This window comes from Schistocerca nitens, chromosome 11 (genome assembly GCF_023898315.1).
Source record: "Schistocerca nitens isolate TAMUIC-IGC-003100 chromosome 11, iqSchNite1.1, whole genome shotgun sequence".
Lineage (NCBI taxonomy): Eukaryota > Metazoa > Arthropoda > Insecta > Orthoptera > Acrididae > Schistocerca > Schistocerca nitens.
In genome coordinates, this window is record NC_064624.1 from 22,011,617 (window position 1) to 22,024,284 (window position 12,668).

General features: G+C 39.9%; 1 protein-coding gene across 1 annotated transcript in view; it reads left to right on the top strand.

Moving 5' to 3' along the window:
- The window catches only part of LOC126213017 (zinc finger protein 737-like), a 95,868-nt gene that overhangs the window by 54,403 nt on the left and 28,797 nt on the right, over positions 1-12,668 (top strand). Inside the window, exon 6 of the mRNA XM_049940578.1 lies at positions 8,461-8,498. Coding sequence (XP_049796535.1) covers positions 8,461-8,498 — 38 coding nt within the window. The remainder of the gene's footprint in view (positions 1-8,460; positions 8,499-12,668) is intronic.

Sequence of the window (12,668 nt, forward strand, 5' to 3'; positions counted from 1 at the left end):
GGCTTCGGTTCAATTACTGTCAAAACCTATGCAGACTTAACAGTAACAGTTCACCGGCCCAGACTATGTGAGAAACACACATACATTACCAAAGACTATGAGGCACAGCAGAACTGTTTATTTAAAACCTCAAGAAACCATACCATACTAGTCATTTTCAAAACATCTTACAAAACTTAATTAAAATAAGTGATTGAAAGTACATTGTTCTTATTGAAACTAATCAACTTGAAATAAACACCTTCCCATACTGGTCACTTTGGAAGCTTACCAAACATTCTAAGATAAATATTAACATTAAATATCAGTGAAAACATGATAAACAGCCATCATATGCAACTGTTAAAATAAGTCAATACAAGGAAATATTACTATAGAAACGAGTTTGTCATATGAGACGAGATCATAATTTCCCGCTCATTTACATAGTGCTTTAAGGTACTATGTAGCACATACCAAATTCGAAGTACAACCAATTGAACTGGACCCATCTTGATCACACTGCATAATAGTTAATTTGTCAAAAATACCTGAACACAAATTCACTAAGGATGATGGATTTAATTTGATTTTGGTAGAGAAGCTAAGACAGCTTTGGTCTAACCTGGCACCGAAACAGTTTATTGTGCAGTATTGCTCACTGTATATCTAGTAAAGCCAACCAGTGCCCTTAGATAGTGCAAGGAGTCTCTCTACCCATTATTTGTTAGACACAATTTCTTCACTTCTAGTTGCATTGAAAATTCTGTCTCTTTGCTCTCCAATGTCATGCATTGGAAGATTAGGTGTGATGCAGTTTCTTCACTCTCATCACAGATGCTACATTTATGGTCTTCTTCCATTATACCCATTGTATGTAGGTGTTTTTTTAAAAATTCACATGACTGGTCATCAGTCCAAACATGAGTTTAATCTCTTTCCTCTTCAAGCCCAGGGTTACAGAGCATCTTTTAAAGCGCAACTTTGGCATCGTTACCTTACCATGTTTTTGCTTATAGACCTTGGTCTAGTATTCTGTGTGCTTCTTCTAAGCCAGTTCCATAGTTCGTTTGATCATAGCATTGGTGATTATCAGAACAGGTACTGGTCCACTGAATGGAGTCTTTGCCCCCATCTTGGCCAATCTGTCAGCTTCTTTATTGCCACTGATCCCTGAGTGACCAAGGACCCATATTAAGTTTCTGCTATTGAATCCCGTAACTCCACCAAAGCCCTGTGACATTCTGCAATAATAATGTATTGTGCTGCAGGAGCTCCCAATAATTTCAGGGCTACCTTGCTGTCTGAATAGATGTAGATGCTATGGTCCTTGTAGCACCTATATATATTCTCCTCCACACACTCTTTGATTGCAGTAATTTCAGCTTGGAATACCAAGGCCAGTTTTCCTAGAGAGATGATGCCCTCGAGTTTTGGCTGAACCCTGTGCACCCCGCCCCCAGCGCCTTGGTCTGATTTTGACCCATCAGTGAACCAGACAGTGTCCTCTGCATGGTGTCAAACTGTTTTCCCACTGCTCCCTGCTTCCAATTATTGTATTGTAAGGCTTGTTGAAGCAGTTGGGAGTTGTTATGTAGTCGGGCGGCATTTCTCAAGCCATTCCTATATATGCCTCACTATTTTAGTGTGTGAGTCTGGATATCCCAATGTGATCCAGTTTTTACCAGTTTTGAGTGTGTATGCACCAGCTGCTGCCTTCATCTTAACCCAAAGATGTAGTGGAGGCATGTCCAGCATGACTTACATCCCAGTTGTTGGTGTGCTACTAATTCTGCCTGTTGTGGCAAAGCAGGCTAGTTTGTGCACCTTAGCAAGCTCCTTAGCTGCAGCCTGCTGTTGTACATTCTTCCACGATACTACGGCCCCATAGGAGATCCTAAGTTTAACCACTGTTGTGTGTGTCCAGTGCATACATCAGGATCTTAGGCCCCAGTTTTTGCCACAAGGCCTTCTGGTACTCACTAGAGTACAATTTGCCTTGGAGCAGATGCTCTTAATGTGAAGGGTTCATGTTAGTTTCTCATCTAAGATTATTTCTAGATATTTCACTATCCCCTTCACAGATAGTCTCATCGAAAAGCTTTAGATGTGCTTCTTCGTGATTAGTACCACAACAGTTTTGTTAGGATTAACGTTTAGGTCCTATGTAATGTACCAGTCTTGCACAATGTCCAGTGCACCTTGTGCCATATTCCTAACTGTGTCAGCAAATTTGCCAGGTATTACTATGACAAGGTCATCTGCGTATCCGTGGCAAAAGCATTGTCTGTAATTTAGTTCCCCAATGAGTTCGTTCTCCAGTAGATTCCACAATAAGGTGGACAACACTCCTTGTGGACAACCTCTAGTGGTGTTAATTACTATTTTTTCATTCATCATGTGACCTCTACCCTCCTTCCACTAAGCATGGCTATAGTCCACCTACATATAGTGGCCACTAGGTCATGCACCTCTGTTGACCTAACCATGGAATCAAAGGTTGTGTTACTAAAAGCCCTCTTGACGCCCAGGAAGATGCAGAGGGCTGTTTCTTGAATAGAAAGTGCTTTCTCCACCCTCCCAACAAATAGTTGGAGAGCTGTCTCACTTGATTTACCTGGTTATGTGTGTTAGTTTGAATGTAGAGGAGCCCTAGTTAGCCTCCTCTCCCCAGCATGTACATTAACTCGACTGATTGGTCTCATATCCTTGGCCTTCGTATGATCAATTCTCCCTGGCTTTGGAATAAAGACAACCTTCACTGCCCTCCAGGCATTGGGAATGACTCCCACTGCTAGGCTAACCCTGAATAACATGCAGAGGACTCTTATAAGATTGTCTCCTATTTGTTTTAAGAGAGCTGGAAACATTCCATCTGGACCAGGTGACTTGACCGATTGGAATGTTGCCACCGCCCATTGGATTTTACTGAAACTGACACACTCCTTGGCTGATTCCCAGTCCTCTCTTTGAGTGCCTGAGAACCATTGTCTTTCAGGGGTCGCATTCTGCTCTATGTTATCCACCAGAGCATATTGAGGAAAATGAGTTTTGAGGAGCAGTTCCAGTGTTTCATGTGCTGTCTCTGTATTTTCCCCATTGTCCTTCCTCAATTAACCTCCTGGATTAGTTGGTACTCTGGTGAGGATTTTGTGAAGCCTGGCTTGAGATAAGCACCTTCCCATGCTGGTCACTTTAGAACCTTACGAAACATTCTGAGATAAATATTACATTAATTATCAGTGAAATCATGATAAATTGCCATCATATGCAACTGTTACAGTAATTAAATACAAGGAAATATTTCTATACAAACAAACGTGTCATATCGGGTGAGATTGTAATTTCCTGCTCATTTACATGGTGCTTTAGGTTACTACGTAGCACTTACCAAGTTTGAATTACAACCAACTGAACTTGACACATCTTGATCACACTGTATAATAGTTAATTTGTCAGAAAAGTATCTAATACACATTTGATAAGGATAAGGGTGTAATGTAAAATATGCTTGCTGTCTTTTGGTGTATGGAATTGTGGAGTACATTTAGCTCTGGTCAAATTAATTGAGTAGTTCTAATCAAATTGTAGATATCCTGGATCCAGTTGAGTTCCAGGCAAATTATGTATTCACTGTACAGTTTGATGTATTGTTTATGCTTGTGGCAGTTTTGGCTTACATGTAGTACTATTTAGCATTATTGTAATCAGTGTTTATAAAATTAATTAATGAAAAACTATACAGGGCTCTATTTAACTCCTGAAGTTGGGCTGTACAGTTTGAAATAGTACTGTTGAATTCAATTTTAGTGTTTTTCTATATAATATTTGTGAATAATTTTTTATAGCTGGAAAGTGACAAATTAGCAGTTGGCTATGCAACTGATTTTTTGAGAGATCAGTCAGCAGAGTTAGAATATTTGATTTGTTGCATCCTTTGTTTATTGCTGTCCCTCACTAATTTTGGCCGCATTCATCTTTTGTTTGTCAATGAGTTTATGATTATGTTTAAATGTGTGACAAAAATTCTACTTGCCATCATAGCACTGACCTTGGGAAAGTCCTAAAATTGCTTAAAGATTCAAGTGGAAAAGTTACATGAATGTGAATTTAAATACTGCCTCACAGTTGTCAACCTTTTCTCACAGGAAACTAACCCCAATGGATAGTAGGTTATGGGCATTTCTCTTGACTTAGAAGGAACATAGTTCACCAGAGCAAAATATTAAATGTACAGATTTTCATGTTTCAATGTTAAATGGGAAATGTTCAGTGTCAATCAATCCTGTGCATTTGATGGTAGATTCACATTACTATCTCACGTATAATATTTGAAAGTTTGAATGCATGACAGATTTTCAGTTACCTTCATTATTTGTTCAAATTAATTTCCAGTGGTGCTTACAAAGACTTGATACCATATATTGTGGTTTATAAAATTCATTTGTTTCTTCAAAAAATTGCCTCCAAAATTGAGGTGTGTTACACTCAAATTTAATATAACGAGTCCAGTGTTCCAGTCAAAATTCCCAGTTGCCTTAAAAATGGCCATATATTCAATGCTGCAGGAAATCTATTGCTATCTAGTAACATCGGATTCAATTGGCAGAAGAAATGCACCATCGCAACGAACATGTTACAGAGATTCACAAGCTTTGTTGAGATGTTTCTCTTGGAACACCAGCTGATTGCGTACAAATCATTCTGTCCTTCCTCCTCTCTCTTCAGGGATGACCCGACCTTGGCTTATTGGTTACTGTTGTTTCATGTTTTTGCTATTGACTGTGCACACTTGTTTGTGGTTGTGATATGCCATAGTCCCTAGAAGTACTCCCAATCTTGAAGACATGCAAAACAGCTTGTCTCACATCAAGCGAGTGTTTTGTTTTGCTATACTTCTAGTTCCCTGCAAGTAAGCAATCACTGAGTGAATACCTCAGTCATAGTAGTTACTGGATACCATACCATCCAGGCAAGCTACAAACTTTCGAGCTAAAGGAATACATACGTATATTGTTGTTGTATGATCTTATTTGTTCACTAGATATGTAACCACAGCAGTGTGCAGCTCTTGATGGAGTGACACTTGAATGCATTGCTCTTTTGTGACTGCATGCTAGCAGTACTGACAGCATAACAACACCACTGCAAAATATTTCTGATCACTGCTGTAGCCTAGCAAAACACTCCAAATACTGTTATTTGCATATTTGCAGAGACTCTTTGAGCTGCTTGCTGCAACTTGTTTGCAGTACATATATGATCGCTATGCTTTACTGAGAAGGTACTACAAATATGGAACAATTTTTTTTCCTGATCAATTACAGGCCAGCTAAGGTTTTACATTTATTTATGCTACTCCTTCTTCTGTACACGTTTTTCTTTCCACGCACGTGACGTTCGGTTTCTATCTTGTCTTTTTGGAACTGTTATGCTGTGGAGAATTTACCAACTCAATCCTGTTTCAGTATTTGGTTTGGTTTTAAATATCTTGCTAATTTATACAAGTTTCTTGTAGGTCTTTGTGCACTGTTGTAAGGCATTGAGATTTTTTAATGGTTTTAGTACTGCTACACAGTTTTTCTTCTCAGTATGCTAAGACTCATTAACCTTGTGTGTCAAATTTTGTCTCCAGTTATTTTCCTACATAGTTATCTATACTTCTGTATTGTTTCTGAATTTAAATGTTTGTGGTGGTATTCTGTTTCCTAATATCTTTTCTTTTTCGTAATTTTCACTATCTTCTGTTGATTCTAAAATTAGTAATTGTGATACAGATGTGTATTCTGTGTGATACAGATGTGTATTTTGGCCAAATGACTACCTTGCAAGTTGGAGGTTCTGCAATTTTGGAGAATGAATTTTTACTATAAACATCTTCTGTTAATTGAAATGCAGAGTCCATCTTTTATAGTCTTCCTCTTGTGGTTCCATTTTCCCCACCATTTGGCTACATGACTTCTCATAGATCCTTAAATTTGTCTTCCCCTGACCCTCCCACACTTCGTATTTGATAGGGATGTAGCAGTCCTGTAGTTACCCATTACTGCTTCACTGCAGCTTATCAGAAGAGACGAGTAGTCATGCTTTTCCTACTGTTTTTCTTTCTTTCTGTTCTGTGGTTTCTCTACATTGTCAGCATTGCTAAATTATCTACAAAAGTTGAACAAACAATTTTGACATTATCAATTTTCTAACCAAGTAGTATTCAACTTCTGGTAGTAGATTCTGACAACTGCTCCATCTGTTCAATATTCACTTTTCTAGTATAGTCTGAAAGAAGAATGGAGTTAGTACATTGCCTTTGCTAAAGTCTGTTCTTATCTCAAATGAGGCTGTAGTTCTTTTAAGAAGACCCGTGTTGTCTTCTGTATTTCAGATTCTTTAACAATTTTGAAATAAAGCAGTCTTGCTTGATAGTCATAAGCCTTCTAAAATGTTACATATGTATTCCAATAGTATTTTGCTCCTTTAGTCCTCTATCAATTTGGCCTTCACAGGACCATCCTGTCCTAAGCCATCTCTGATATATCTTGTATTTTAGAATTCTGCTGTTGTCTCCTTGAACTTTTCATGGAATTTCATTGAATCTTATGTGAACATGGTTATCAGTTATTCTAGGCCAGGAATCTTACTTTTATTATTCAGTGGTAATGGTCAATTTCAACAGATATCTATGTCTGACTCCGGAATTCATCATCTTTTTGGAATTGTGCTTTGTTACTGGCACACAAGCTGTCTGATATTCTCAAATCATATTATTGATGTCCTCGTATCTTTTTAGTGGTGTATGCTAAATGTCTTTTTCTTTGCAGTTTTCCTTTTTTCTTACATCTAGTCAGGCAGACATTCATAAATGAAAACATTTTCTACCAGGGCTGATATGGAATGTACTTATTCAAAATTAATTTGGCAGTTGTGCAATTCTCATGTGGTAGCTCGGTGTGATGTCTGAATCCTTTATATTTCCTTTTGAGGTAATACTTTTGAGGTAATACTTTCGAGGTAATACTTTTGAGGTAATACTTTCGAGGTAATACTTTTGAGGTAATACTTTTGTGTTAACCATGTTTACAAATTCCATTTTCTTTACAAGATGGGAGTCTTTGTAATCTGTATGCCTAGAAATTGGTAGTACTTCATGCACTAATTTCTGTCAAAGTCATGTCATACTGCACATCTTAATATCCACTCCCCAAGCACTAGGCATGACATTTAATAATACTGACTTAGTTCATAGTAAGCTGTCACTTGAGAATGGCATAAGTCAAAATTCCAGTTGTGAATAAATTCATTTAATAGCAGTTTGGGCAGATAATGTTCTCATCTCCATTCTGTGCCAGTCTGAGGATAAAAGTTTAATAAAATCTGTATGTTTTCCTCTGGAACTTCATCAGATGCTTCTCAACATTGTTCTGAGGACTGTTTTATCTTCTGCATTGTTATCCTGATCCATTGTTGCATGTGCATTAATTATTGTGTACCTCTCACCCAAATATTGAATTATTACAGGGAGAGAGACTTCTGGAGGTAATGAAAAATTTGGATTTTGGATTGTTTGGGGGAAGAGGCAAAACAGTGAGCTCATTGGTCTAATCGGATTAAGAAAGGATGGGGAAGGAAGTCGGCCATGCCCTTTCAAAGGAACCATCCCGGCATTTGCCTGGAGTGATTTAGGGAAATAATGGAAAACCTAAATCCGGATGGTCAAGTGTGGGATTGAACCATTGTCCTCCCAAAAAATTTGGTACCGTTTGCAACATAATTGCCATTTATGAATGCAGAGCCTAGTTCTGTAGTAGTTTCGCGAATTTCTTCCCTGTGTTCTCTGTGAAGAATCTACAGTTCTCTGATTGTGGTATTTCTTCATCTGTGAATGTGATATTTTGTAATGCCAATTTTAACTTGTCCATTTACAATGTGTGAAACTATTTGGAGGTTGCCAATATTTATTAATGTTTGTATATTTAATGGTCCAACCCTGTATGTAGTTCTGGGTGTGAACTTAAGGTTGGGTTTAGGAGTCACTCCTCACCTCTGCAAGTTGGTCTGGGCTGCCCAGAGCACAAAGGTCCAAATGTGTCACTTACGATGATGGATTCATCTGTCATTGCATGGCAGTTTTCATAACGGAAAAAAAGTGAAAGAAAATTTTACACAAAGTGTAAATGCATAACAGATTAAAGATGTTATTGGTCACTTTCCTTTGTGAAGTGTCTAGTAGGAAGTATGGCTACAACCAAATTACTGGCTTGCGTAGTTATTTACAGTACTGAAGACAGTGAGAAAATGGAGAATGAATTCTTACTAACATTCTGTTCCATTAACTGCAACAGTTTATCATGTCCTCTTTAATGATATTTTCAAGCCTAACTTACAGCATTTTGTGGACCAATCACATGTTGGTGGACGTTAATAGAATTCTATGTATTTACTGTCCCATCAGTTGTAAATCACTGGCCATTTCTTCAAATATTTCAGGTGGAAACCTCAACAAGATGTGCATCTGATAGTGCAAGGTAAGTTTTCATAATTCACTGCAGAACTTTTTCAGAAATATAAATTTTGGTTTATTAATTGTGAGAGTACTTAAGTTATAAAATGCTCTACTGTAATGATTCATTAATACTATTCTTTGCAACAACCATTATGTGGCTATTCCTAGATAAATAGAGCAAATGTCTGATATCCATACAGGAAAATAAAAGTTCAGGTGGCATATCAGCAGCTGTATTTTGTTTAATGCAGAATGTCACATTAAATCACTTAAATTCAACAGATTTATCTTGATGGGCACAAGCTAATATCATACTGCAGTAGAACAAGTTAGAAGAAAGGGTGAATGGCTATATATCCAAAAATTGCTGATTCCCAGCCTTTCAGATTAATGAATATAGTGTTGAACACCTCTCTCAATTCGGTGCCACAGCGGTGCTCAGGTAACGCACAAGCTTGTAGTGGTTTACAGGCCACCATCAAGAAGAAATATAAGTAGCTGGTGCCACTTTCGGTAAGGCTGTGAAGACTTAACTGGTGAATCCTCATTCTCTTTGTTTCTCCTTCATCCTGGTGTGTTCCTGAAGGCTGTCCCATTCGTTAGACACATTACAGGTGACAAGGTAATGCATAATTGGCAGCTCCAGGTCAACGGGTAGGGTTCTCATGTACCCTTTGATACAGGTCAGGCCCAGAAGGGTGAGTGCCTGAGCTGTTACCTTCCCAAATGCCAATTGGTCCCTCTGTCAGGAGTTTGGGGGGTGTGACCTGAGGTGCGAACAATCATTTACGGTGGGTGAATCCCCCTCTGAGGGGGTTCCCAGTTGGAAAAAGCATGCCATTGGAGATGTTGGCAATCATGGGGGATTCTTTTGCAATGTATCAATCATCTTAGCGTGTGTCTACTAAACATAAACATAAACAGAATGAGGCTATAGATTTGAAGGCCCTCCCAAATGCACCTTGGTTCCTCATGGTATCACATACTGAAGAGGGTCATTTCTTTGCTACAGTTAATGCATGCCTTATTCTGGAAGGTGTTGCAGTTGGAGACTGTGAAATTTTTCTCATTTAGGAAAAAGATGGATGCAAACTTAATGCCCACATGCACTCAAAAATGGTTCAAATGTCTCTGAGCACTATGGGACTTAACATCTATGGTCATCAGTCCCCTAGAACTTAGAACTACTTAAACCTAACTAACCTAAGGGCAGCACACAACACCCAGTCATCACGAGGCAGAGAAAATCCCTGACCCCGCCGGGAATCGAACCCGGGAACCCGGGAACCCGGGCACGGGAAGCGAGAACGCTACTGCACGACCATGAGCTGCAAACCCACATGCACTCATTTTCTATCATTTGCTCGAGTAGTTTTTGCCTCAAAGATTAAGGGAGGCTGTGAAGTAATCACAGTCCAACCATACATTCCAAACCAGATGCGTTCGTACAAGTGTCAACATTATAATAAAACGTGTATCCAGTCAAAACATGGCCAACTTTGTTACTTTTGGCAGAGATGCTCACGAGGGCAGCTGTTCGCCTCCTCTCTGCTGTATCAATTGTAATCCCGTGAATGTCCCAAGTGTCTTAATGAGCAAGCATCCAGGAGATCTGATTGAAGGCCACCAAACCCCACCCTGTCACTTGCAATTGTTAGTTAGTCAAAATCCGTGCATTTTACCATCTGGCATTTACAGTACCATTTTTGCTATGCCGTCCGTAACGGAGGATATGCCCACCAAGACTTCCAACTTCAAGTCAGTGTTGCAGTAGTGAAATCACACAGGTCACAATAGCATCCCTGTCTCCTACTACAGCTACGCAACAAGGAATCAGATCTTTACATTTGGTGGCGAAATCACGTGCTACACAACTGTCAGGCTGAAAGGACAAAAGCAATACTCCTGCAAAGACTTTCTACAGCTGAAAACATACTCTTCATCTGTCAACTAGAAAGTTCTAAGAACTATAACAAAAACAAATGGTCTTCTCCTTCCCTGACTTGGAGATCCACTTCAGTGGTGTTGGCATATGTACCCTTACCTGGCTGACCTCCATTTTGCTGGTGCCCACTGCCTACCGATTTTCTGCCGTGGAATTCAGACTGACCCAGGGAGAGTGCCAATATGTTTGTTGATCTCATGGAACAGGATTCTCCAGCCTCTTCCCCCTGTAACAGTGGATTTTTGAAGGCTGGCACTCAGCAGCCACCAAGGTGACTAATCTTCATTTGTTCCCTCTTCCCCAATCCCCATTATGACTTCTCCAATGGAAAATTCATGGCATTAGATCCCAGGAGGGCTTAAAGCTGCTCTTGGAATTGCAGTGTCCGCTTGTTTTCTGCTTCCAAGGAAAAAAATTATCCTCACAACCCATTTGACCTTTCATGTTTCTTTCTGGTCCTCTGTGACCTTTACCTCCAAGGACAGCATTCCACCTCATGTGGGAGCCATGCTGGCCATCCATCTCATTTAACATGCGACTGCTAGCTGTTGCAGTCAGCTTTGCCCTTCCTCATTTCACCTTTTCTCTTTGCAACATCTACACCTCCCCATCATTTGCTGTTACCAAGCCGGGCTTACTCTAGCTCATTGGTCAGCTCCCTCACTCCTTTTTGCTGCTTGGCAACTTCATTGCCCACCATCTGCTTTGGGGCTCTTAGAGAACCTGTCCAAGAGGTTCCCTCTTAGCTGACCTTCCGAATCCTCTCTTACCACTAGAGCACCCACGTTCCTTTCAGATTCCATGCACATTTCTTACCATTTGGACTTCTCGTTCTGCACTGTCCAGCTCGCCTGTCATCTTTGGAATGTGTGTTCTTATAGGACAACTATCCAAGGATTTCCACCCAATAATCCCCAAACAGCTTTTAGAGTTTAGCCAAGAGACAAAATCCAATAATAAGTTAACTTGGCAATACAACTTAAGATCATTTACAAAAACCTTTAAGAATGATGACAGTTGGCACCATAAATACGGAAAACATTAAGAGCAGCAATAAACTAAAAAACATTAATAATAATGGCAACGTGGCACCATAAAATAAGAGAAATTTATTCTGCAAGAACAAATTACAATGGTGCTTTAAAAGATTTTACACCACAGTCCAAGATCCAATAGTAAGTTAACTTGGCGTTACAATTTAAAATCATTTATATAAAAGAACTTTGAGAAAGATAATGGCACTTGGCACCATAAAATAAAAGAAGCGCAACACACAACCAATAAATATAATAACAAAATAATAATTTGATACAACCAAAGGGCAAGGGCAACTCCCAACACAATCACAGATGGCCGAGCTCTCACACTTCAGAGCCTTCCCACTAGAAACGGTCCCCGAAATAAATGCTGAGAGATCCCCGACATGCCTCCCACAACTGCCCATCACTTACGCACCTTGGTTATGTTCTGTAACACACGATAGATAACATCAACACAAGATAAAATTCAAAAATCAAATAACAATATAACATCCCGACAGCACATGATAACCACAGCGCCGTTAACTCAGGCGCTCTTAACAGGTGCCAGAAGCCAACACACACAAATCTTCATAAACAAAACAATAAAAGCCAAGCGCACATGAATAGTCAATACATGAACGCAACTCCGGGCAGGTAACAGGATCCACCTACATGAATTCCTTCAAAAAGGAACATACAGGCACCACCAAAGGCTACGCTGAGCAGACCGGGTGGGTAACGACCCACTCAGCGGTATAAACAAAAGATACTCCAGTTGAGCAAATAAATTAGTACCAATGAATATCGTAATGTGCCACACACACACAGCATAAACTTCCAATAACGCCGTCCCACATCAGAATGAAGTTCAGAAACCGCAGCTGGAGCTTCCAGCGGAAAATCTGACGAGCCTACCGAGCTCACACCCTAACCTGGCAGATGACTCCAAAATTTAGCAACTAGTTGTCTCCCGGTCTGAATATCACAGGACCCCACCAGACCTCCACATCGGACAGGCAGGCAGAACAAGTACACCGACCCAATTCATCACCACCGCATGGCCAGCACAGCGGCGAGTTGATCCACCCCAGACCACTCTGCTCATATTGAGAGGTACAACCACCTTAGTGCTAGTCACCAGCAGATCAGGCAGAGCGAACTTCACGTTCCGTGCAATAACCAGAAACAGACTACCCTCTCACTTTCCGCCAGCCACCACGAACAC